Genomic DNA, 25,982 nt, shown 5'->3' with positions numbered 1-25,982 from the left:
AGTAATATTAAAAATAGTAGTGTTACTTACTGCATCTACAGTAATTCCTAAGCCCTGCTTCATGGCCTGCTGTATGTCCGTCATTAAGCCCGGTACTCAACTCTGGATTACTCTGTTAATACACAGAAGTTTTGGGTAGTGGGTACTGAAAGTCATAATCTCTAGATCGCTCTGCCCTTATTTTCTTTCTTTCTTTCTTTCTTAAGATACCCCCCAGACGACCAGGCTTTTACCTCGATGAAGGCCGCAATTACCAACCCCGCTGCCATCTGGTCCTCGCCCTCGGTCTACGGCATGGTCCTAGAGTCCCCAACGGCGGGACTATGGCTCCCCCGTCGCTATTTTGAGAAAGTCCCAGAGGACGCACCCAAGGTGACGCTCTTCATTCTGACCGCAATATTCCCGCTGAGGAGAAGCTGGGGCCACTCAAGGAACTCGTTGAGGAAGGCCAGAGGGTCTATCCGAGGTAGGCGCTGCGACTATGCGTCGTGCACACGCCGTATGCCCTTTTAGTGTTATTGCGGACGAGTACTCCCTGTAGAACACCATTATTCTCACCAATGGGGCGGCGGAGGCTTGGAAAGAGTTGGGTACTCCGATTCTCGATTATGCTCCGTTGAGGTGTGATTTCTTGACTGGTCAGGTTACCAGGCGGGAGGATATCCCGAAGAGTGATATTCGCCATATGTTCGGTCGGTTTCAGCCAGCGGTAAGTCTCGATTTTCTGACATGGAAAACAATACACTGGTGAATGTTAAGTTTTGCTGATGATGACGGGGGCAGGTTTTCCCCAATAACCTTGAGCTGGTTGATAAACTCGAAGTGTTCGCGAGGCGTCGAGTTGTCACCCCCACGCAGTTAGGTGTCTAGCGTCGATTTGAGCACATCCAAATACTGGTGGCTGTGGTACAATTGTTTCTATACCTTGGGCAACGGCAGCTCAGCGTGTTGAGGAGAATTGTAGGCTAGTAGGTTTTATCGGCGGAGGAGAAAGAGGAGCTGGATAGCATTTTACGGTCGTTTGATGTATTTAGAGAGAGACAACGAATATACCTGTCTTGGCTTGTAGGAATACCAGTATATATTATTATGCTAAATTGATCTTACTATCAATACGTGCAATTGCAGATACTCTAAGGCTGATGCTTTCATGAAAACATCGAGGTTTGAAGTCCATAGTAGCAGACTCATGATTTTAGCCATGATTCAGAAAAAGGCTCTAACTTATATACTCTCTTCTCAGGGCCCTCACCGCTTCTATAAAATTGCACTCGCCAAGTAAAATTAGGATAGGATGGTGGACCCATACAATCATTGCCCATGATATAATACCAGCAGAATTGGACAACAGTCAGGCTGCAGTGTACCCCCTTGTCGAGGAACCCTAAATGGAATTAACAGAGGTTGGCTTTCTGAATGTGATAACCAGTAGTAGAACACTGAGAGTGAACCGAGCATCTCTGGCTCTCTATGGTCTCACACTGCTTCTTTTGTATATTACTTGATTCAGGGCTATTAAGTCACGTGATGCTTTCTATAGGAGATGAACACTTCCTTTAGTACTCGAGGGTTAAAGCCTAGTTTCATCTATCACTCTATTCCGCTGACTGCTTTAGTGAATTTGCCATTCCGATGACTGCCCTCATATAAGATGAGTCTTTACGTCACACAGCGATGTCATATCACCTAGAGGATGAGGTGAGACAAAACGCAGAGGTTTATGGTGGGACGTGGAAAGTGAGCTAGATTGGACTGTGTGACATGCTAGCCAACCGCTCTGGTCAGGAACAGCATCCAGGATACGTCGAAGCAGATAGGAGGATTATTATCCAGAGGAGTTGTTTACGATGCGAATCTCTGGGGATAATAAAGCAACTGCTTCTATCCCGTATGTGCATATGACTATATACCCTGAAGTAATATGAAAGGACCTTAGATAAATGAACTACCCATATGTTGATCTAAAGAATGGAAATCCCACAGCATCGTATACGAGCACTGTCCACGTATGCCTTGCGATTCCACCAGCAGCGGACCAGCTCCTCGACGAAGATACGATCTGCTGCACTCCAGACGTCAAGGCCCATTTCGGTCATGTCTTCTGTGGTTATCTTGATTGGTTCGTCATCGCTACGTGGCGAGCTGCACACCTCCTCTTGAAGTAATGGAGACCTATCATCTTCTTGAGTAGATTGGCGGCCTATGGTGACAGGGGGTTCGAGGTCATCGCCCGGATCGTCTTCGTAAGGGATATGATCATCATCGTTAGGCTCAACTTCTTCGTTGGGCACATTCTGACTGTCGTGTCGAGCGATGGCATCGGATAAGGTGATGAAGATCTGTGTAGTCATGCGACGGAAGTATGCCACAATGGCAATTTCAGGAGGCTCGTGAGAGGTATCTGATGGTTGCAAGCTCCTACGGCCGACAGATCCAGAAGGCGGGCTAGTGGGATGTTCCACACTCGCTAAAAGCTGGGTATCTTGTTGGATCTGATGCTCTTCCTCCTCCTCTTCTGATAACCCATCACGCTTCTCACCAGCCGATGCCCACCAGATAAACGAGGTGTATGCTAGCCGGGTCCAAGAGATGGGCTCAACAATGGGGCTGGAGGAGTATGTCGATGCAGCATCAGAATCATCCTCCTCGCCAGGTTGGCCATCGTCGCTCGAGGCAACTTGACGCAAGCCTTTGCGAAGCGTAGCATAACGGCGCGCATCCCGCTGGGTTGCCTTTAACTGGACCGCTTGAGGTGTATTGTGTTTCGCGGTTGGTGTCGGCAATATAGATATCTTTGGGAACACTTTCTCGGCTGCATCCTTAGAATAAGGGGGAGGTAACGTGACAAGGACATCGAAGAGCTCAGACTTCATGGTTAGCACAGTATCTGTGCTACAGGCAATCCAAGAAGCATCTGGCTGAGCATTGGCTGGGACACCTGCAAAAGAAGAAAGATACGGGATATCATGAATGCCAACATTGAATAGTGGCCGGGGCCGCAGGCTAGGTATACCGGTCGGCGGGAGCAAAGGAACAAGCGAATTAGGTAAGGAAGCTAACAGAGACAAATCGTATACTACCATATATCAGCAGGGATGTGAAAAGACAGTGATAGAGGGCTCACCATAGTTACAAGGCATATGAACGGGTGCTTCGGCCATGAAAAGTATTTTCTTGCGGAGTAATGTTGCTCTATACAATGGGTATATGAGGGGCCCAAAACAATCAAGGAATTCGGGAAGGGATGAAGCTGGATGGAAAGGCGTCAGGGCCGGCCTGGGCGTTTCCAGCACAATAGCGTCGCTGAATGTGCGGTTTCTAAGTGAGTGGTTCGGTCGCTCTCCATGCGCCCTCAAGCGAAGGCTGAGAGGGGATTCCAGAGGAGAATCCGGAGGAACGCCGGACAAGTCGCTGTCGCGGATCTCATAAGTTTCCCAGTACTTCAATAGCGGTTCTGTATGAGACATGTCTAGAGCGTAGATTCTGCAAGTCAAGCAGGGTCAGAACAGACGTAAAACGCCGCAGGCGATATAGAGGGGTCTACTTACTGCGCCAATTCCCTGAGTTTCGGGGCATGCCGCCAACTTTTCCCTAGCCTTCCAGAGCTCAAGGGTACCAGGACACCGACCGAAAACATCTTCGCATTTCGCTCAGACTCTGCTGCGGGCTGGTTGATAAAAGCGCTAATGCCAGCATATTGCTCGTGCACGAAATACCTAGAACGACTATTAACTTGATAATAATTGCGAGCGGCGTGCTCAAACGTACACTAGGTCTTCCGAAACATTATGTAGGCCAGAAGGTAGTGATTTGTATTCGATGATTCCTTCAATCTCAGCTAGTCATTCGAGTGAGTTAGCCAGGTTCAAGCGGAGAAAACAGCGTGATCGCGAATTATATGTACCACTCACCTCCAGGGACCGTGCGCTTCCAGGATACCACATAACTATATAGTTCTCTGCAGTCAGTGCGATGTTGCTGGAATAAGCATAATGAACTTACCCAGCCTTGATATCGAAGCGGATCACGAATAAGGCGGCAATGGGAGGCGGCGACTCCGAGACAGGCGTGCGGGGTACATCGACCCCTAGGGGTTTTCTTCTAAAAGGACCGGGTGCCATTGTAGGAAGGGGCGTAGAAGAAAAGGCTTCCAGACTCCATCAGATGGCCCGAATGGTTGTAATCACGGGTGTGGTTGCATTGAAGAGGCTGCGGACCTTGGACCCGACCATCAGACGTTGACGACAACATACGGAGGGAGTTGCGGAGATCGAACGGAGTTATCGCAGCCTGAGGCAGGCATCTAGCCAGACACGGTTAGTTGCATGGCATGTGAGCCCTTTTGGGAGATCCCGAGTCCTCTATAGTCGATATAACATCAAGGTCAATTTACTGAGCTGCTACATATATCATAAGGAATACTCTGAGAAATACATTACAGAGGAAAGGTGGGTGGTTATACTCAAGAGATTTCCCCCCAAAAGTCCTAATGGCTATTTATTGCTGATTGGATTCGAATCCATTGTCTTGGCACATCAATATTGTTTTGAGCCGCCTCATATCCCTCATTTGTCTATGTCTGCATAGTCGCAAAAAACACGACATTCTTAAGTACAGCTATATCACCGAAAGAGGCTGACTGAAATTTAGTCTCTAGCTCACAATGATTTCAGCAGATCCATTGCATCCTTATTATCCCACTGATGCCTCAATCACTGGGTACGCTCCCAATGAATTCTCACTCCTCAAGCTCCTCTCTACTGCCAGCATTGGCACCACAACTTTACTGGGCGCGATCTTCGTCCTTATAAGCACGCTTCGGCCAAGGCTGAGCAAAGCGGATCGAATTGCGATTTTGTGGTTTTTTTTATGTAGGATTCTTCTCATCATGTCCAGATTCTCGAACGCGAGTCACGCTAATATACTGTGAACATACAGCGGGGACCATGCATTGCATGTTTGAAGGGTATTTTATGTTAAATCACAATCGCATGGCTTCTGCTCAAGACTTCTTTGGGCAATTGTGGAAAGAATACGCCTTATCCGATTCGAGATACATGACAGCGGACACGATGGTCCTGTGCATGGAGACTATCACCGTGGTACGTCTCCATCAAAATTCATACATTGTACTAGTACCTTTCTGTAAGGTGATTGACTGAAGTATTCAACAGCTCGTTTGGGGACCTTTATGTCTTTTGGTCGCACATACAATTTTCACTCAGAGTTCCCTTCGCCATCCGCTGCAACTGACCGTCTGCCTAAGCCACCTCTACGGTGATTCGTTGTACTATGCGACCAGCTTGTACGATCACTACGTTCACGAACGCCCGTACTGCCGACCGGAGCCTTTCTACTTCTGGGTGTACTATTTCTTTATGAACTTTATCTGGATCGTAGTCCCTCTCTGTATGTTTAAACCGCTGTATACCCTGAACAATGGCTTACTTCGAATTTTAGATTATTTTGTGCAGAGCGTAAAGGCCATCCGAAACGCATTTGACCGCTTGGCGGCGACATCTGCTGGTCGCAAGGCACAGTGAATTCCGATGAGGGGGGTCATATGGTATCACAGTTTCCAAGAAGTAGGTACAGAGCGAAGTAGGTTTTCAAGTATGCCGGATATATAAATATACAGCTTAGGTAAATTGCACAATTCCATAAGCGAACAATTGTTGAACATGCTTTGCAGAAGTTTAACGAAATACAACCCATACCTAGTACCCGAACTACCGGGCGTAATATGGCTGCGGAATAGGTAGTATGTTGGACGCGTAACGTGTGGATCGCTAAGGACAATGCTGTTCGATCATAGTGATAAACGGCCAGTGCCTTGAGAGGATTGCTGGGCTGTGTAATCTACCACTAACGATCCATCCCCGCATCCCGACGTGTCCAGAGTCCAGACTCGAGTGTTAGGGCACCACTGTACTGACCATGAACTGATCTGGTTCAACTAACCTATCCGGATGAAATCGACCTGACGTAACAATGAATTGAGCTACTGCTGTATGGTGCGCTAGGACACTGTGGGCCAAGAAGGCTGTAGTGATACGTATTACTTGTTTTGCTTGGTCGTGTCTGTGTGGTTTAAGAAATGGGTGCCCCTGGTGTCATCTCTAATTAAATATAAGGTTGAAGCATTTCACTAGTACCTGTACAAGGACAAGGACAAAAGACCAGGGATGGATACTCATCCATGGATGACTGGATTTAAAACGGTCCAGATCGTAGGCGTCCAATAGGAAAAGAGACAGGGCGCTGAGCCAAATAATATAACCAGAATTGGTTAGATCCAATTATGTGCCATTTCTTGTCTTGGTGCTGGATCTCTCTCACCTGTGTTGATCATCTGGTTTCCCCGGCAGCCCGTAGCTCAGCGCTAGTAAAAGCTGAACTAAAACTCCGCCAGTGTACGGCGTACGGTTACGATACATACTGTAGTAGAAGAGGGTATTTATGTATGTATGTACATACATACATGGATACAGGACCTCCACTGATCGAATCATCTCGTCTAGATTTGACAATAATGTGATCTTTCTACCCAACCCGACATTGCTTATAATAGTGGTAATCTATATGATTGTTTATGATTACAGTTCCTGTGACCATCATAAGATAGTAATATCTATACACACTCATCAAATCCTTTTTCGTTTTCTATTATATCTTTTTCAAGCTTAGAAATGACAAAAACAGAGCAAAGAAAGAGCATTACTCCGTAGGCAGCTGACCCGCAATTCCATCATCAGCAGGAACTTAAGTCACTTGCACTTCCCCATCTGCGCTTCACTCGCCCACCGCCTGTTTCAATTCTCTTTTCTCTGTTTTCCTTTCCTTTCTTTTCTTTCCTTCCTTGAAGTTGGGATCGACTTCCTTCCGTGTCCGTGCTCTCTGGAAGATCAACTAGGACTACGTTGCTGTAAGTACACAGCTCCTGCAGGGTTCTAAAGTGCCGCCAATAAACAAACAATCACCGAGTGACGTCGTCGGGTACAACACATGCTATCAACAAAAACACCCACCCACCAGTATATGGGCGGCAACCTCATAATTACCTGTCTGCTTTTTTGTAATATGATACTTTACTTATTTTATTGATCATGCTAACGATCATCTCGGTCGCAGACATCGATGCCGTCTCCCGCAACGCCGCATCGCCCCTCCAATCTTGGGGGAAATACTAAATCCACCCCAACAAAGCAAAAACCGCTGGATATCGGTCAGCCGCTGGGGATATATGACACAAATTCGGTGCGGGAGAAGGTCCGCAAGTGGCAGCAGCAAGGAGGAGGTGTAATCACAGCGGATGAAGTTGTTTATTACGAGGAAGATGAGGAGAATTCGACGGTCGATTCGAAATCCAAGCCTACGAGGGGGCCCACAACGAGAAAACGAAGTAAAAGTACCCCCCGAAAACGAGTCATCAGCGACGAACACTGGAAGTTGAATCGTACCCCCACACAGGCTCCTGCATCGAAGCTACCGCCGCCAAAACGCCTTTCACAGTACACAACCAATGACCCGATTCGGAGTCCTCCGGTGGGGAGAAATGAGTCAAGGAAAGAGGATAAGCCACGGTCTTCTCCATCCGCCTCGAGTGTGGAGAGAGAAAGAGCTGGTGCAGACTCGAGGAGCAGAGAACGGAGGAAGTCTAGGGTATATCGGGAGGGCGATTCCCTACTAGGGAGCAAAATCGAGGAAGAAACTGCATCGCATAATGGGTCGACTAAGTCTGCCTCACGACCAACTAGTGCGGGCAAACCACATGCAGGTGCTAGATCGGAATTGGCCGAAGATGCTTCGAAGAAAGGCAGCGTCAATGACGACGACTTTGAGTGGACGGCAAGTGAAGCTGACTTCTCAGAGTTATCAAGGCGCCGCGCCCGGGGCCCAACCCCAAATCAGAAAGGTCGCGCACCCCCTCCAAAAATACCTAAAGGTGGTATCTTTGAGCACATGTTCGGTGAATCAAGAAAGATATTTGCAAAACCAGAGGCCCCCAAACCCGGCCCCAATAGGGGTTCAAAGATTGAGGCATGGCTGTCTGGAACATCGGATCCGTTCTTTGACGATGTTGATCCGGATGTGGAAGTCCCCGCACCTTTGAATACCAAAGGTAATAGGGCCAAGCTGTCGACAAAACGAGAGGAAGGTTGCTCTCCTGCCACCGACTCGGGAGCGGAAAGTGACTCTCGATGGAAGAGCACAAGTAAGCGACGAGTGCCAAGTAGGGAAGAGCGAGTAAAGTCGATGACGGAAGAGATAATGACTTCACAAGAGCCACAACTAGAGACAACCTTGACCTTGAGTGAGAAGCGATCTACTGGACACAGACATAGCCGATCTTCTTCCAGTAATAAGGGAAGTACCTCCCCCGAAAAAGAGATGTCTAGCGAGGTGCAAGACATCACTTTGACTGAAACACAAACGATCTCCGAGGTCTCTGAGGTGTCTGGTAATAATGCGCCGGTCCCGCTCCACCGGGAACGACCATTTCCCAGCACAGGAGACCACCGACTGTCCACTATCGCGTCTGTTGAGTCAATGAAGACAGGTGATGATGCCCGATCCCAGGAACCTGCTCTAGATGCCCCGCTAGAAGCGCGTGACTCAACTCCAGTGGCAGAAAAGGAAGATCAGGAAGAAAGGGACCAGTTTGATCCCAATTCTCTTCCAATAGTGTCTACCCAATTGAAGAGGCGGCTTACCACACATGATGACCTCATGTCGGTTCTCTCTGCGCCAAACAGCAGGAGCAGGAGTATCAGGTCTGCCCGTAGCATCCGCACCAACAAAAGCCGCATCACCAATGCCACCGTGCCTGAGCTTCTCAAGGAACTATCAGCCGATGAAATCAAATATATGCGTGAGCTGAAAACACTAGTTGGCGGAGTCATTCCTGTCCTGCTTACCTGTGTTCTTTCAAAATCCGATTCCGCAATTGCTGCAGGTCTCTTCCGTCCATCAATGGACCCGAAAGACGAAATAAATTTTAGCAAGCCAATAGTGGACATGGGTGTTGCGGTTGAGCGCTTGAAGACACTGCATAAGCGAATTCCCCAGGACAATGCAGATTCCCTGCTCACATGGGCACAGGGAGCACAAAAAGTGTACCGTGACTACCTCAAGTCCTGGAGATTAGGTTTCAAGGATGTTATTGTAAACCTAGCCCCCCTTGATGAAAATGAGGCGATGAACAATGCCGACACCAAGAGCTTGGACGAAGGTATGGCGAGGGACGAGAATGGGGATGTCATTGACAGTGATGGCGAAAAGGTTGATGTGGCATATCTGTTGAAACGGCCTTTGGTACGTCTCAAGTATCTTGCGAAGACTTTCAAAGGGATCAATATGCTTCAGCCGTCCGAGAAGGCCGAGGACGTATCAGTGGCGTACCAGGGCCTGGTAAACGAAGCTCGCCGTCGTGCGCGTGAGGAGCGGGCGAGACTTGAAGATGAATCTGCTGCTAGCGTCGACCCAACTCGAGCTCGCGATCCTGCGACTCTAGGACCGCTTGCAGGTGTGACTGTGAATAGAGCTCGGAGGGTTCGAGCTCGAGATTTCTTCAACCTTTCGCTGTATCACTCGACCGGGCAGGTTATAGACTGTCGTGCAGAGCTCCTCTTGAGAGACAATACACCCGATAACGGTGCTGGAGGGGATCTCCTTATTTGCGAGATAGATCATGCAGATCGTTGGCTTCTTTTCCCTCCAATTGACCTTGCTTTTGTCTCTGCTCGCAATGGCGATACGAAAGGAGAAATCGTAGCCATGTTGCGCAGTCCTCCAGGGCAACCAAATGCTTGGCAAGAAATTCTTGTTCTCCGGATCGACGAGGAAGACATTGGGTTTGAGTGGGTTCAAATGCTTGGTTTGAACCCGGTGCCGCCAGCAATTTGCCGAAGCCAGAGCTTCGTTGAACGAGCGAAGCAGCGGCAACGAGCACAAGTAGCTTCCCCCAGTACTGAAACCAAGGAGGCCCTACCGAGCTCTATTACTGTCGATATTCCTATCGGCGAGAGGGCCGTCTCTGGAACGCTGCGGCGCTGCTCACCCAGGGAGAATTCGTCTGACCCGAGCACTGTCGGATCTTTAGCTACCGAATCACGCACCTCCTTACAGACTGCAATCACCCGCGAGACAGACTACGCTGCCGGGGAAGCAGATTCGCCAACCAAGCCATCCCCACGAACACAGCAGTCAATACTGCATTCTAGAGACCCACGAAAAGCTGCAACTGGCGACGAGAGATCCCCCACTAGCCTCAAACGATCAAAAGCAAAGAGGGTTGCACGGCATGACGAGGATAACCCCCCGGTTCCTAGTCTGCCAAAAGAACAAAATGCCGGTGGTCCTAAGGCGGCGCCTACAACTCATCGCCCAGATTATGACGAAAAGAAAGCCCATAAAGAACAACATCCCCCGAAGACTCCTACGAAGGATGAACCCGAAGCGATTTCCCCTCGAGTATCATCTGTCCCTTCTATGGACTTACCCATTATTCCAAAGCTCAGAAAAGGCAGCAGTCAGGCGTACATTTCCGAGTCTTTGGAATCTACGTCGGACGACGAGTACGTGCTAGATTCATATAGTATACCCGAGACTCCTACACGGAAGAAAGGTCACTCTCGCTCCAACTCCGACACTTCCGAACCAACAAATGGTGAAGAACCCCCTCCACCCCCGCCACACTCTCGTTCCCCAAGTTCGACAGGACCGAGTCTTTCAAATGCCCCAATCCTTAGTCCAAGCGGACCCCTGTCTAGACGCCGTGGCTCTTCTCCTTTGAAGCATGAATACGAGCCTTCCACGGCATCCGACGAAACTTACTCAGACTCCGAAACGTCAACTGTGCGACGCTACGACTTGTACTCCGAATCGGATTACTCAGGGTCGGACAGTTCGGATGATGATTCGGAGGACGAACTACCACCTCTCCAAGAGCACCACGTTTCAAATCTGACTGTGCCGGCCTCCGTGATTACGTCCGCAACTAGTTCTCTGTCTCCTTCAAATTCTGTCTCTCAAGGTGGATATCGGTCCGTCCCTTCACAGCCCAACAAGTCGTCCACCGCCATTGCTTCCGTCTTTGCATGGTCCGATAAAGGTTCCTGGGAGAGCCTTCTGCCCGATGAATGTAATATTTATGTTAGTCCTGGACTAGTGGAAGCATATGACGTGAAATTAGCCTCTGCCTCGGATGACGATCACACACCGTCTAAACAGGAACGACCACTGGTTGCTCTCGAACTAACACCCCTCGTACCCATCCGACGTGGTACAGCGATTGATATCAGTATCCGTTCTCCTCCTACTGAACGGTCGAAGGTATTATGGAGCAACAATATTATGTTCCGTTCCCGCAACGCCGATGAATGCGAGGTTTTGTATGGCCTCATAAACCAGGCACGCACCACCAATCCTACCTACATAGCTTTGCAAAACGCCCGAGGCCCTTTCACTCAAGAACCCGCTCCTCAAGAACGCCCCTCCAAGAGTGGGGGGTTATTCGGCTGGCCACGTCGCAGGAAGAGCTACCGTGCGTCGAGCTCCCCTCGCTCACTTGCTGACAATTCCGAGAGTAGCGTTGGGACTATGAGTAGTGCATTCTCAGCTTTGAAACGATTTGGTGCAGGCGGCAAGATGTTCAGCATTGCACGATCCTCAGTTACTTCTCGGAGTGGTCAAAAAGAAGATAGCTTATACTCAAGCTCTGCTGGTTCCGGAACAAACCATACGTCCACTTCTGGAATTGGCCGGATAGCAGCCGCTATTAAGAACGTCGACGGCATTGGCCTTTCGAACGCAAAAATCAGGCTTTACATGCGCGAAACTCAGTCAAAATGGCGTGATATGGGTGCTGCTAGGCTAACTATTATGCCGGCAACCGCGGAGCCTCGACGGTTAGAAACAGCTGCTGGTGGATCCAACGATACCAGTACTGGGGCAGAAGGCGCTGAAGGAAGCCCACCCTCCTCTGGAACTGCCTCTCCTCGGCGCACTATAGATTCTGGAAAGCGTATTCTCATCCGCGGCAAGACACGCGGTGAGGTTCTTCTTGATGTTTGCCTACCTGAAAGTTCCTTCGAACGAGTAGCAAGGACAGGTATTGCCGTGTCAGTTTGGGAAGAGACCGAAGGTGGTGCCATGCCGAAGAAAGGCGGTGTTACCGGTGGCTCGTCTAAGATATACATGATCCAAATGAAGAGCGAAGCCGAGGCAGCATATACATTTGGCCTCGTTGGGAAACTCAGATACTAGACTTTATGAGTGACTCATATGCAACCCCATACGTGTCGCAAGTTTACCCTGCAGATGCTCGAATTCTCAGCACTCCTTTGTTTTAATATCCTTTCCTGGTCTTTTGTCTCGAACCAAATGCATTTCAATTGATAGATAGTGATCCTGCATACCATACCCCCTTCAGTTTGTCGTTCTGCTTTCCATATGTTGTTACATTTTTGATTATGTGAATTACGAGATCAGATGTCATTTGCATGTATGTATGTGCCTACGAGACAAGGAACGATTGATCGTTATCCTATTATGTGGGATACTGTTTTAAATATAGCATCGTCATCATCAGTAAAAGTTTTAACGGCGTCGTAACACCTTTCATATGCCAATCGTTTCGTTCCATAGCCCTGTGATTAAATGTTGACAGAGATGCGGTTATGTCAGGTGCTGTAATTTATTGAAGAGATATACATTATTTCTATGATAATCCCAAATATCGGCATGAGCATATACAGTCAATCAAGTCGAGGATACTCTATCCTTAACCCGACAAGACAACCGGCATCGACGAATCCGTGTCCTTTGCCAATGCTGCGCTAGATTTCTTAAAAATGAAACTGATCCTATTATCCTCCTCTTTTAACATAGAGAGAAGCACGTCGTCATCAATAGCTTGTTGGATATCTTGCGCATCATCACTTGCGGTTGTCAGGTGACAGGGATCAATATGAGAGTACTGGGACAGCGACTGTTGTATCTTATTCTTCTGCTTATCAGAGTTGGTGCCAACGGTGCTGTTGGTCGTTCTACGCCCAGGGCGTGCCGCGCGATTCGCCTTAACCATACGCTCTTGCTTCTCCATGTCCAGCTTGGAAGCTTTAATGAGGGTCAGCACGTCCGGGAAGTCCTCTTCTACTTCCTCTGAGTCATTTGAATCCGATACGTTGCCTTGTCCGTCTACCAGTGAACCAGCATGAGAGTCCGAGTTTGACACATTCTGCCCCCTGCCTCCACAATCACAGCTTAGGAGCTCGTGCGTTTGGCATTTGCTATCCTGGTCGAGACGGAAAAGGTCTTTTAGTTCATCTCGAGAGAACTGGGCAGCGTTATCCTTGTGCTCCATGACACTATCTGCGAGTCCGAGTTTCGTCACTTGGCGTTGCCAGATCTTCTCTTCCAAGCTGCCCTTCAGTAGAATGCGGTATATTCGACAGTGTCGTTTTTGTCCGTCGCGATGGATTCGGGCCATGGCTTGGATGTCGGTGGCTGGGTTCCAGTCAACGTCGAATAAGATGAGGCGGCTGGCGCCTATCAAGTTCAGGCCCGTGCCTCCTGCCTTAGCAGATAAGAGGAATGCGAAGCAGCGGTTTGCTGGGAAGCGGTTGAAGTCTTCGACTAGGGATTGTCTTTTTTGCGCTGGAGTCGAGCCATCTAGCCGTAGGAATGGAAGTGATAATGAGGTTAGGAGCGTGGCTAACAGGTTAAGCGTGGATGTGTAGTTCGAAACGAGAACGACTTTCTCTGAAGTTGAAGTATGCAGGATGTGTAGTAGTTGGTCTAAGACCCGGATTTTAGCGCTAGAGGATGGAGAAAAGTGTCGTAGGAGGTTCGGAGGTAGGGAGGATAGTAAAGCTGCGATTGTTTCACTGGGTGTCTCGTCCACATTTCTTGGGGAAAGCAATGAGGGGCTGTTGCAGAGTTTCTTCAGGATAGTAATGAGCTGTAGAGCGTTCTCTGAGTTTCCAACAGCACATTGAAATACAGGTGAAGCGAGCACGTTTTGATAAATGTTCGCTTGTGTGGGCGTTGGTTCACAAAAGAGTATGTATTCCGACTTTGGTGGAAGGTAGTTCGCAAGAATGTCTGCGGTTCTCCGTAGCATGAACTGAGATGTAAGTTCACGGAGCTCTTCGTTTCTGGCTTCTCCCTTCTCGATATCCTTCCTTGTTGCCTCTGGCTGTCTGCTCTTCACAATAGGACCCTCGAATTCGCGTACGAATGCCTTGAAAGTTCCCAGAACTCCTGGGTTCACTAGGTCCACTGCCGCGAAGAATTCCTTCAAGTCATTCTGGATCGGAGTACCTGAGAGAATCACTCTTTTGGTGGCATTCAGCGACTGTATCGCCTGTCCACTCTTGTTTTGAAGTGTTTTGAGCCTGTGGCCCTCATCCGCGATGATGACGTCGACCCCGGCTCCTTGTGCAAGTCCTTCTTGCACGGTTCTCAGTTTTTCATAGCCGACAATCATAATATTGTATGCTCTACCCCTTGTAAAATCAGTCAGCCGTTTTCGCTTGTCATCGAAGACAAATACGCCAATCCGTTCATTCCCAAGCCATTTCCGGAACTCCTTCCTCCAGTTATTGATCAAAGTCACAGGGCACACGATAAGCGCTTTCTTAACTTCAGGAGGATCCTCATAAATCGGATTCTGTTTAAGTAAGGTCCATAGTAGCGTGATTGTCTGCAAAGTTTTACCCAAACCCATGTCGTCCGCTAAAATTGCACCTTGACCATTGAATGATCGCATCCCCATAACACATTCATAAAGGAACTTGACTCCTTCACGCTGATGTGGCCGTAAGTGTTTGGCAAGAATAGGATCAACCACAACGTCGACAATCCTTTTCCCCTTAGGCGCGGATGCTGGCCGTTTCATCACCAGTGCACCGGGCTGCTTAGGGTCATGACGAGGAACGGGCTCCTCAGCAGCTTTCTGTGGGATAACGGTATTTTCTAACAGCGGTCTTTTGTATGCGCTAGATATAGAGCTCGGTTTCCTTGATGCAGGATTTGAAATAATCTGCATTTGGCCTTTCTCCAATCGGTTCTCCTTGGCAGCCAATGTGCTAGGCTTGTTTCCCGACACAGGCACAAAACCTTTCTTCGGTGGCGCTACCGGCAGAGTTGGGCTAGGTTTATTTTCGAGGAATTGCCTCTCCGACAGATACTCCTTCTTCGACATTTCTGAATCTAACTCGACTTCCTTACCTCCGATCGAGAGCATAGTTCCAGGTTCAAGATGAGAAACTTGCATGGTCCGGCCCATGTCCTTACCCGAGATGTCCCGCAAATGAGCGTATCCATTCCGGACTGAGAGTATACCATCACCATCCCATGTCTTGTTCTTTTTAGTGGTAGGTTTTCGCCTGAAAATTGTCAGCTTCCTTGTCTTTCTTGCCCATTCTCTTTCTCTCGTCTCTCAAGAGCATGGTAGCGATGCGGTCATACCATAAAACATTGAAATACCGCTCGCCTGTAGACTCATTGTCCTTGACATTGTCGTCTACTGATTCACCTATATTGTTCACTTGGACCAAAGGCTTCCTCTCAGTTCTCATCGATGGACCTGCACTATCCACGGTACGGTTTTGGTGCAGACGCGGCCTCTTAGCTGGCGGGCCATGGTTGTCCCGAGTTTCGATGGGAAGGTCTGATTTTGTGTTCGAATCCTGCGTATTTTTCCTTATCAAAGGAGGTTTGAACGGTTTAAAGACCATGTCGTGTGGCCTTTAGACTCATCGGTAGCATTTCGTTCCTTTCAGTGGACGAGTGCCTTTACTCGTGAGACGCGGCACAGGAAAACGCGTGGTCACATGATTACGTAGACTGAGTATTGCCAGAACGAGTAAGTATAGATGAATTTCTTCACATATGAATATTAGCACAGTCAATGCTGTAGTATTTTATTAGGATAGATGATTAACATCCTGGCTTGCAGAACCAGTCAATTTATTAAAGGTACTAAATACTAGAACATAACGCAAGCTGAGATTATTACATGTCATTCATAGAACTAGGCCAACAGCCTTATTTTTGTCAGAATTAAATCTTAAGAAAATATACGTGTCGTAAGGGTATACAGACTGTAGCGAGTGTGAGCCATTTATATCTAGTATGTTCGATATCTCTCGCGAGCGCTCACTCTTTATAGAAGAGTAGTGCTTATTTAGCGTCATCCATCAGCACCTTGTCTGTCAGAGGAACGAATTTCGGTCCTTCATAGGATTTCATCCGGAAGAGCCACCAGATGGTCACAAAAATTGTCAATCCTCCGGTCATCAGACTAGCGTAGTTCATGGAAGCCGCATCGGTAGGCAAAGCATACGGGAAGCAGAAGATCACGACAAAAGCGAGAATGTAAACGCAGGACAAGGCGTTAATGAGATAGCCAATGCGCCCCATCCAGAAATGGCCCGGGGCGAATGTAGAACGACGAGTCAAAAGGTGTGGAAGAATGGCGGCGCAGTAGGAAAGACTAGACAGTTGCACGAAGCAGCCGACGAAAGCGTTGAAGGCGGTGGTAGAGCCGACATAGATGCAGGCAAGGATCGTGACGATCACACCACAAACAAGAGTAGCATTGAAAGGGTTGTGCATACGGCTGTTGATGCGCGCAAGCCAACCGGAGAACGGGGTTGCTTTATCGCGGGAGATGGTCCAGAGAGTACGACCAGCAGTGATATAGCAGCCGGCGCATGTAATAACGGTTGGAAGAAAAGCCACAATGAGTAAACCAAGGGCGCCACCCCTAGACCCCGTCGCCTGATGATAGATTTCGGCGAGAGGGAAACCGTAGACGCTTGAGATAACTGCATCTAGATCCGTGATCGAGTAGAACAATGCAATCATGTAGAGGACGCCGGTAATAAAACCGACCGTCATCTGGGCGAGGACAGCCTTGGGAATGTTCCGACTCGGTCTGCCAGTTCATTAGATACTCATGCGTAAGTATGGGGTTTATCGTGGTAAATACCTGGGGATCTCCTCTGCAAGATGGGTTGAGCAGTCAGGCGTACCCACGCTGTAAGCACCATTGAGCATTCCGGCAACGAAGACAAAGCCCTCGCTAGAATATCCGGTGCCATTTTGCCAAGTACGCCACACGTCCGAATCTGATGCGTAGCCAGTACCGTTCACGTGGGGCATAACAGCACAGACAATGATTGTAATGAACACGCCCGCGAGGATGAAGAACATTCCAAGGTTGCCGATATGTGGGAGCATCCTGTTCATGAAAAGGACGATAGCGCAGCAAAGCCATGTACAGATAATAAAGCTGACGAATATGTGCCACGACTGGGGGACAAATCCGGGATGCATCAGAGCATACATGGAGACAGTCTGCTGTCCCAGAATAGCAGACATAGAAGCTGCACCAAGGATCCAGGCCAGACAATTCCAAAAGCCAGCGAAGAAACCACATACACGGCCATACTTTCCCGCTGTGATAGAGGCCCAGTGGTATACTGGATTGAAATTAGCGATGCTCTACACTTGATTGAGAGACATAAATCATTATCAAACGTACCACCACTAGCCGACGGCATTCCCGATGCTAATTCCGCGATTGAGGCCGCCACTAACCAGTAGCAGACCGACACGGCAATGCTGATATTCCCGTTAGTGTCCAACCGATCGATAGTAGCAATAGCGAGGCTTATCATACAATTCATAAATAACGCCCGATGGTCCCCCATTACTCAGAGCAGTGACCTAAACCGATCATCAGTTGCGTTGTCCCTTCTTTTTTCGTTAAAGGAGCGACACTGTATAACATACCACACTGCCTCCTTGTGCGATCCATGTGTTTCCAGTCGTAACAGCCACGGCACAAATACTTAACAAACTGAAGTTTCGGTCGAGCTCCTGACGATGTCCGGATGCATTAATCAGTTCTCCCGGTGACTGGTCCTCCGCCGCCGACTCGATAGCTCCCGCCTTTTTTGGCTCTAGCCCCTCCGCAGCTGCCATCGTCAAAAAGATAACACGACCACTTACGTGACGTGGGTTTCGGGATAAGTGTGAGTTATTAGATGAAGTAAAGCTGCGTCTAAAAATGAGAAAGAGGGCGAAAAGAGAAAGGGTGGATGGAGGTGTCTTAAGACAAGAAAATCGCAAGGACGTGGGGCGAGAATGGAATCTCTCTATGGTTTGAAATGAATGACTAGGATAACGATGGGATTAATTTAGAAAGATTGGCCGGACATTGCCTCTAGATTATCACTAGTATATAGTGGGTTAGAAACAAAGATACTGAGCGAAGAAAAAAAAAATTTATGAAGGATATGATTCTGGTGTGAGTAAGAGTTTATACACCGGAGCAGATACTCTTAGTTTAGAGGACTAACAGTTGGAGTACCTACGGACACTTCAGTCATTCCTAGCAAATCATCGATGTCAACCGCCCTCCTTGGTGGCCAGTGGCCAGCATGGATAAAGTGGGCCGGGGAAACGTGCTGGTTGGATGCTGAGAACAGGGGTTACCGGGGAAAGTTGTGAGTCTTTACCTGAAGGGGGAGCTTGAGCAGATGGGCCAAAACCCTTTGAGATCATGTCCCGGAAGGAAGATGATCCTACGTATGTAGGATTCTATTTCCTCCTCTAAGGCTGAGATCGAGTTTCAGATAATACTTGGACATCTTGAACCTCCCCACTTTGATTATCTCTAAAGGATATCGCAACCTTCCTGCACTCCAAGGTCTCGTGCAAGTGGTACTACATGCTAGGTGCATCAGACCATACTCTGTATTCCCGCGGTCGGTTAAGTGATTGGGAGTGGAAATATTACTAGAGATTTAGTACCTACTATGAAGTCCGTTGTTTAATGAATGAAAATACAGTATGTAACTTCTGTTCCAACTTCAGCGATACTACCGTAGCAAAAGCCCAAACTGTCTCGCCTCCGTCGTTTCCTTGTAAGTCTTGGACTATTGATTTAGTAACCAGGGTAAAAGAGATTTAGTTAAGTTAACCAGAGGTGATGGTATTAGTTAAGCGGGAAAAGCCAAAAACAAAAGAAATAAAAATAAACCAGAAAAAGGCAAGGTAGTGGTTTCATACACACAGAAAATGCAACAATTAAGGCTTGAACGGCAAGAAAGTTAGCACGGGGAACGGGAGAGACACAGACATTGTTCCACTTGCCCCTTGCCACCAAGAAAGTCTGTTTTCTGGAGCCTAACTTTATTTTAGAGACTGGGGCCAATGACACGGGGCCCCAGCGGAACCGTCTATGTCTTAATCCGGCGATTACGCGCAGTCCGCTTATCTAGCAAATTATTCATTTTCATTGCAAATTATCCCTAGGCTCTTATTGACACCACCAGTACGGAGTACTCCGTATCTCATTGCTACCTAACCTGATGAAAATTATTAAATTGTTAATTTAGGACGCCATTTCTTTTATTTTCTTCTCCCCTCCCTCTTTAAATACTGAAAACAAATGAAAGAAGAGCATGTCTATTTTATACATACCCTCACGTTCTAAGTAAGCACTCAATCTACCACTATTTTCTCTACAGCTATTCCCAAAGACTTTCTTGTGAGTTGACTGCTCGGCGTCTCAAAGAAACACCTGCTCTATAACTGCCCACGCGAGGTAAGTGAAACAAGACCGGTTTAGCATTCATACTACTCCGTACAGCGAGTCAGTGATTTGGTCGAGGCCTCGTCGGCTTCTCCGGGACTTACGGATTAAAACTAGACATGATTGTATAAAAAGAACTAAAATGCCTACAGAGGGACCTTTCCCTCTGATTGCGTAGACGGGGTAATTTGTGGTCTGTTGTTTCCCACAATTAATATAGAAAAAAGAGATCGGACGACTTCTCTATTGGAAGGCTTCATCTTAATTAATATACGCAGAGAAGATTCTGTGCGAATTATAACGCAAGTTGAGGTGGCTGAGTGACAGGGATCAGGCCTCTACACAGTAGTGCTCCCAGTCCAAAAGTCAATTAAGAAACAAGGAAGACAAAAGAACAAAGTTTATCTCCGATCCTTCCGTTCGGGAGTCTCGAACGGAGACTAAGATGCCACCGACGCAGCCTCGAACTATACTATGTTATGTGCGTGATTTTGGTTTCTGACATGAGATGTATGTTTCATCCACAACAAAGTTTTAGTCCTACTAGGATTAGTAGTAGTAGTAGTAGTAGTAGTAGTAGTAGTAGTGCTACGGTACTGGATAGTGGGACAAGCCAGATAGCAGCATGTTATCGTCCGGACTTCAGAAGGTTAACTAGTAAGGAACTGAGGTGCTAAGAACGTTCTGGTTCTCAATGAGGTTAGACCAGAATTAACTTGAGGCTAGTAGTCGGGCCCACTTGACAACAACCCAATCCATGCCCTGTGAGTTGTAATAACTGTAATTACACTTTGCGTTGCACGTCCAACTGCACATTGCCTTATACCATGAGAATCCAGTTCCCTAAAACACTGTTACCCACCTTACTTAAGGAAAAATACTTTTCAGCTCGCCAAGTACGTTACTAATAGAAGAAGAGTTACCTTCGTATCATGATTTGCCAACGTGAAGGTCAGCTAGTAATTGATGTGGACTGAACACTACTCAGGTACAGGCTATACAATGGTGGGTTGGATTAATGGTGCGACCAGCCAACTGTATCTTCCAAGCCTCCCAAGTACTGGATTATTACTCCAATTACCCTTGGAGAGGGTAAGAAAAAAAGAAAAAGAAAAAAAGAAAAGAAAAAAAAAAAGAAAAGAAAAGAAAAGAAAAGAAAAGGGGAAAGGAAAAAGCATTGGGGACCATTAAACCAAACGTGGTAGCAAGCACGACTGCCGGCCGGCCTTGTGTGACATGAACCTAGTTCCTGCAGCAAGTAGTCCCGCTGGCGATGAACCTAGATTGGATGTGCTGTGTCTTGCCCTCTTTGGGTCTGCTGGTCGATTCTGGTTCGCCTATGAGCTCACAGTAATTCTCCCATCGCACTGGAACCAACATGGGACGCCATACTTTTCGGTTTTTCCTCCAATTCCATTTCCATTCTATAGCAATCGTACCTTAATCTGAAATCTCACCGAGTCAAGGCTGCCGGTTGATCCTTGCAGCCACACACACATCCCCTGGCAGATGTGCCCAATAACAGAAAGCTTATCGCGAAGATGTCGGTGCCTTCCCCTCATATATCTATAGTCCCTCCCTTGGTCCCTTGCATGGATCTGCTCGGAATGAATGCCAGTTAACCTATCATTCCCTGGACTTATAGGTTGCTCTCCGAAAATATGTCAAGCTTCAGTCCAGAGTTTACAAAAAGCTTCGCTCGGGAAACATGGACTCTCTATGCAGTAGGGATGCTGGGTGTTTGCCTGCGATTGTAAGTTGTCCTTGAAGCGAGAAACGGAGTCCTTACATTCCCGTTACTCTAGCTTGACTGTGTTCTAATTCCATACTACCTTATAGCGTAGCTCGCATACGTCGTTTAGGAATCCGAAACCTCCAGACAGACGATTACTTGATGGTCTTCGCTATCATCTGGTATACGATCCTGTGTGTTGCTTTGAACGAAGTCGTCATCGTGGGGGGTTCGAACTTGATGAGCGAAGAAGATATTAAGAACTTGACCCCGGTAATCAAAGCAGATCGAGTGAGAGGAAGTAAATGGGTCTTTGTCTCAGAACATTCCTTTGTCCTCGCGGTATGGGCAATGAAGGCCTGTATGCTCGTAATCTATGCACGTATAACGTGAGTTGCTTCCAGCCAATGTCGACGTGCGTGGTTCACTGACTTAATTTGTTAGGGAAGGGTTGCGGCAGAGGAAATGGGTTAACTATCTCGCCGTATATGTCGGCCTCGGTTTTATTGGTGTTGAGTTGTCTCTGTTCTTGATCTGCCGACCCCTATCGAATTATTGGGCTGTGCCTACATCCTGTGAGTTGTCAACTCTCTAGGCGTCCCTAGTAAAACAATGGCCTAACTATGTTATAGATCAATGCTCAAGCTACCAATACTACGAAATTATCCAGGGATGTATATCGATTTCCGCAGACATTCTGATGCTCCTTATCGGACTGCCACTTCTGCTGCAAGTACGCGTACCTCTCAAGCAGAAGCTGATACTTGTGGTTATTTTCGGCATGGGAATTTTTGTTATTGTCGCAGCAGTCCTGACAAAGGTTTACTGTCTCGTCCCGTCACTCATCTCATACGTCTACATGAATTGGTACTTCCGGGAAGCAACAGTGGCTGTTCTTGTTACCAACCTACCACTCATCTGGTCTCTCCTTCGCGACGTGTTCCCTGCCCTCAAAAGCTGGACAGGGGGATCCAAGCGAGCCACTGACCGGTATCCGTCTGGTCCGTGGACCAGCAAAGCCTCGGGGTACGGCCGGCACTATGGGCCGTCGAGTCAACTACGCTCAGGCGAATTTAGCATGCACGACTACAACCGGAGCATTGTTACGCCTCACAAGCCGGCTTCTGACATTAGCATACATGCGAGTGACGATCGGGATGTTAGCGATGATGGCTCTGACAGAGCCCTGAGAATTCGGCAGGACGTTACTGTCACAGTGGAGCACGAATCCCGGCCTCCCAAATTTTGGGGATCCCATCATACCAAAACCGAAAGTCTTAACGGGGTGCATCAACCGCAGCCATGAAGCATATGATTATTGTCTCGCATTTTAAAATAATATCAATTCTGTATATATTATTATTTCTTCCACTCCTTTTTTTTTTTTTTTGTGTATATAGTATCGTTTGTCATGAGAATTTAGATATCCACTACATCAATTATAAAAGTCTGAGGAGGGGCTCTGTGTTATGTTATAGTTATGTACTGTACATACGAGCACTACTCCATGTGCAGTAGCCTCAGCGCACATCACTCAATGATCATCGGGGGGTGGGGATATTGTCCCAAGAGGGGTATCAAACGACCACGGTTCTCGAGTGGGCATTAGTGACTCTTGAGGGTCGACACGGATATACGGCTGTACAGTACATAGATCATAGGGGCAAAACCACCATGGATCCAACATCCAGCTTGTGCAACCAGGGAGTAGAAAAAATCTGGTTAACACGATTGGATGACCAGTTTGTTCTCAAGCTTATCGTTATCTCCATCCCCAAATGCCACGGACTTTAACCGCAGATCTCCCGGTCCCCTCTTATCACGTGAGTGGGGTGCCTCCATACGGCCTATGACCGTAACTTTAGATACTTTCATCTTTGGTAGGCCTTGTATGCGTTTCCACGTTACGGTCCAGCCTCGGGTGAGAGTCTTGCCGAGTGCCGGTCTTTATCCGCTCCTGCTCGTTTTCCATTCTGAAATCTTCTACTCCCAAAAAAGAGATCTCACCAATAAGAGAAAATTGAGGACACGCAAATTTCTTGTACTCCACTATGGAACCTCGAGCTATTCCATGTTCTGTGCCACAGAATTCCTTGTGTTAATACTGCTCACGCGACCAACATTGGGGCTGAACTCCCCTGCGCAATGCATAGAACATGATGCGGGATTCCAAATCCTCAGATCTTACAGTGGCTGATTGGAAGTCTGCTAACTTTTAATTTGAGTTTCAAAAGGAAAAAAAGAAAAAAGAAAAAGAAAGCATGGATACTACCCGATATTCCTCATCGGCGACTTCTCACCGATTACAGTAACCTTGGGTTGTGCCGCAATACCCAGCTGAACAGGCTGCCTGTCACAAAGTTAAACAAGAAGCCTCCCGGCAACCAAACTGAAGTATGCGTGTCCTGTCCCACCGTTGTATGGGGTGTACTCAACATTGGTGCATAGAGCACGTCGAGGTTCCACCAGCCTTCAGCGCCTAAGAGTGATCATATACCATCCGGCCCACGGTTGGTCATGTTAATCCCCACTCGGTAACGACCGTTTTCAGGAAAGGATCGCAGTGTCTCCAATTCACTTTGCCGGTTCAATGTTCAGCTCCATTACTCTACCCACAGACCAGGTCGTGCCTGGTAGAGTATCTGGCGGAAATTACCTGTGTCTTGCAACAATACGTCCTGTTCCCATTAACCGACCGTCCTAAGATCTACAGGCCGGGATTTTGCCGATTCAGATCACTTCCTGAAAATGCAGGGCAAAATAATGGAGAACCCGGAGATCGGTGGATGTGCACTTGCAGTCTCCCACCTGTAGTGACCAGCGGAGTAGCTTATGCTTCACTATGCAAAGTGTGACAGGTTGATATCAAATCAAGCCAAGCATTCGTGCTTATTGAATACGAGATGCTTACATAGCTCATTCAAGTTCTCCCCCCAGAGTTTCGTTAAGATTTCTATTTCAGTCATGGAAGGATTACGGACTGCTCGACCTCGTTTTGTACTACTGCAGCCACTCTAAATGCCCGCCGTTAACACTATCGATGCGCGGAAGCTTGACTATTGCTGATCGGCTGTCACTCTCATCTGCACCACGCGGGAATACTTCAGGAATGACGGGGTAGACTACGCAAAAGTCGCTTGTCATAAAATGCCATGGATTATAGATCCATATATGATTATCATTGCCCGTGATGGACTTCGTAGTAACCTTTCCATGACGAAATGGATGAAAGCGATGTCAGGCTCCCATTGATGTTAGGCTTCTTTTATACCTTATAGTGAGATTTGCTAAATACAGTACTTGTCCTTTTGTGGCTAATAACCATCCTCTTATGGACTCCTCAAACGATGTAGAGGCTGTACTCCGAAGTAAAGCATCCTTCGCTTGTCATCATGGTTCAGACCTCGGTAATTTTCCGGAACCCAAGTTCCACTATCTGGAGGGAAATCGAACAAATAACATCTAGTCTGCTAATTAGCTTAACTTGGACCAAGTCCACGTAACGCCAATATGCCTAAAATGGCTATACCCAACTCGACAAGATTAGTTTTATAACCAGCTCACTGATTGAATTTCGAGAATAGTAATTATCTGAAACTCCTTCGGTGGTTATTAGTGCAAGTCAGTCTCAAACCCAACGAACTCTGTTTGCGACGAACTGGTGTTTGGGGGGCCATTTCTTCCTCCAGTAATGCCACAATCATAATGGACCGATCCAGATTACGCTCAATGCTACGTACTCCTTTTTTCATTTAATTTTTTTTTTGATTTTTTTTTTTCCCCGGTGGAGCAGCGCCGTTGTATCGCAGCATAGGGTGAATCTAATTAAAAGTTGACATAGTAGTCTAGGCCGCTTCTATAGTTACAGGAACTAAAACATTGAGTGGGGACGCGGTCAAAGTCAATGATATTGCCAAGAATAGCACTGAGGACTAAGAGTAGTCTCGATCTTAAATGCCATTTCTCACCGTCAGTTAGGGTTTGTTTCACTTTGAGTGGGAAACTGAATACATGAATTCGCTATATGAGAATCCAAGCTACGCTCTGCCGGATCTTTGTCGGCGGCCGATATGCGAACAAATAAACACAGTAATTTATAGACAATTACTGTGGAAGCTTGCGTCTTCGATTCCGCAGCCTTCGAATCATCAGTCAAATAATGATAATCATATTGGAATTTAACATAAGTCCGTTAAGGCACACGTGACTGCCCCGCGGCCTCGTAGATTGATTACCAGCGTCAGTTGTCGATCTGTCAATCAACGTAGACACGTGGTATACCTGGCCTATATTCATCTCTGTTAACCCATTCGAGCCACCTATTGAGCTCTGTGGCGTATGCACATCACTCGGTACGTCTTTCCTCCTCTATGACAGCCGCGGCAATAGTAGCTAATCTGACTAGTGCATTGTACCGTAAACCAACGACCCCCTTGTCGTGATAGCTGCAGACTAAACGGTATGTCAGGGAAGTCTTTGGCATCTCCCACCTTCCTGGGCTTGGGAGGCCTCCATGTATTCATCACCGGTGCCGCTGGCGGAATTGGAAAACAAGTGGTGCGAGAATTCCTAGGTACGTTTGCATCAACTGATGTAAAAGAGTGATGTTCGATTGGGTATACGGATCGCTTTTTTTTT

At 47.5% G+C, this 25,982-nt stretch overlaps 7 protein-coding genes across 7 annotated transcripts; 4 read left to right on the top strand and 3 right to left on the bottom strand.

Annotated features, from left to right (window-relative positions):
• Positions 1 to 237: 237 nt before the first annotated feature.
• Positions 238 to 870, top strand: BDV27DRAFT_159893 (uncharacterized protein; the record flags this gene model as incomplete). The annotated part of the gene is made up of 3 exons (XM_032072948.1): positions 238 to 372; positions 542 to 709; positions 784 to 870. The coding sequence occupies 3 exons, from the start codon at positions 238 to 240 to the stop codon at positions 868 to 870; spliced, it is 390 nt and encodes a 129-aa protein (XP_031925364.1).
• Positions 871 to 1,715: 845 nt separating this feature from the next.
• BDV27DRAFT_131737 (uncharacterized protein) lies at positions 1,716 to 4,224 on the bottom strand. The gene is made up of 6 exons (XM_032067698.1): positions 4,003 to 4,224; positions 3,912 to 3,946; positions 3,769 to 3,838; positions 3,549 to 3,716; positions 3,125 to 3,483; positions 1,716 to 3,076 (listed from the first exon to the last, which is right to left on the bottom strand). Exons 1-6 carry the CDS (start codon positions 4,119 to 4,121, stop codon positions 1,962 to 1,964), a joined length of 1,866 nt encoding a protein of 621 aa, XP_031925363.1. The 5' UTR covers positions 4,122 to 4,224; the 3' UTR covers positions 1,716 to 1,961.
• Positions 4,225 to 4,395: 171 nt separating this feature from the next.
• Positions 4,396 to 5,563, top strand: BDV27DRAFT_131736 (EXPERA domain-containing protein). The gene is made up of 5 exons (XM_032067697.1): positions 4,396 to 4,448; positions 4,651 to 4,871; positions 4,939 to 5,102; positions 5,175 to 5,409; positions 5,461 to 5,563. The coding sequence occupies exons 2-5, from the start codon at positions 4,664 to 4,666 to the stop codon at positions 5,541 to 5,543; spliced, it is 690 nt and encodes a 229-aa protein (XP_031925362.1). The 5' UTR covers positions 4,396 to 4,448; positions 4,651 to 4,663; the 3' UTR covers positions 5,544 to 5,563.
• Positions 5,564 to 6,780: 1,217 nt separating this feature from the next.
• Positions 6,781 to 12,380, top strand: BDV27DRAFT_19540 (uncharacterized protein). The gene is made up of 2 exons (XM_032075970.1): positions 6,781 to 6,925; positions 7,132 to 12,380. Exon 2 carries the CDS (start codon positions 7,138 to 7,140, stop codon positions 12,265 to 12,267), a length of 5,130 nt encoding a protein of 1,709 aa, XP_031925361.1. The 5' UTR covers positions 6,781 to 6,925; positions 7,132 to 7,137; the 3' UTR covers positions 12,268 to 12,380.
• A 404-nt stretch (positions 12,381 to 12,784) lies between these two features.
• BDV27DRAFT_159889 (DEAD/DEAH box helicase) lies at positions 12,785 to 15,743 on the bottom strand (the record flags this gene model as incomplete). The annotated part of the gene is made up of 2 exons (XM_032072947.1): positions 12,785 to 15,392; positions 15,475 to 15,743. The coding sequence occupies 2 exons, from the start codon at positions 15,741 to 15,743 to the stop codon at positions 12,785 to 12,787; spliced, it is 2,877 nt and encodes a 958-aa protein (XP_031925360.1).
• A 202-nt stretch (positions 15,744 to 15,945) lies between these two features.
• On the bottom strand, positions 15,946 to 18,308 carry BDV27DRAFT_19525 (putative choline transport protein). The gene is made up of 5 exons (XM_032075969.1): positions 17,806 to 18,308; positions 17,693 to 17,739; positions 17,555 to 17,634; positions 17,000 to 17,492; positions 15,946 to 16,945 (listed from the first exon to the last, which is right to left on the bottom strand). Exons 1-5 carry the CDS (start codon positions 17,995 to 17,997, stop codon positions 16,189 to 16,191), a joined length of 1,569 nt encoding a protein of 522 aa, XP_031925359.1. The 5' UTR covers positions 17,998 to 18,308; the 3' UTR covers positions 15,946 to 16,188.
• Positions 18,309 to 21,273: 2,965 nt separating this feature from the next.
• Positions 21,274 to 22,650, top strand: BDV27DRAFT_159887 (uncharacterized protein; the record flags this gene model as incomplete). The annotated part of the gene is made up of 4 exons (XM_032072946.1): positions 21,274 to 21,365; positions 21,452 to 21,733; positions 21,789 to 21,919; positions 21,977 to 22,650. 4 exons carry the CDS (start codon positions 21,274 to 21,276, stop codon positions 22,648 to 22,650), a joined length of 1,179 nt encoding a protein of 392 aa, XP_031925358.1.
• Positions 22,651 to 25,982: the final 3,332 nt, after the last annotated feature.

This window comes from Aspergillus caelatus (assembly GCF_009193585.1).
Source record: "Aspergillus caelatus strain CBS 763.97 unplaced genomic scaffold BDV27scaffold_146, whole genome shotgun sequence".
NCBI classification, from domain to species: domain Eukaryota; kingdom Fungi; phylum Ascomycota; class Eurotiomycetes; order Eurotiales; family Aspergillaceae; genus Aspergillus; species Aspergillus caelatus.
Note: the sequence above shows the minus strand (reverse complement) of the source record. Positions and strands in the feature narration are given on the sequence as shown.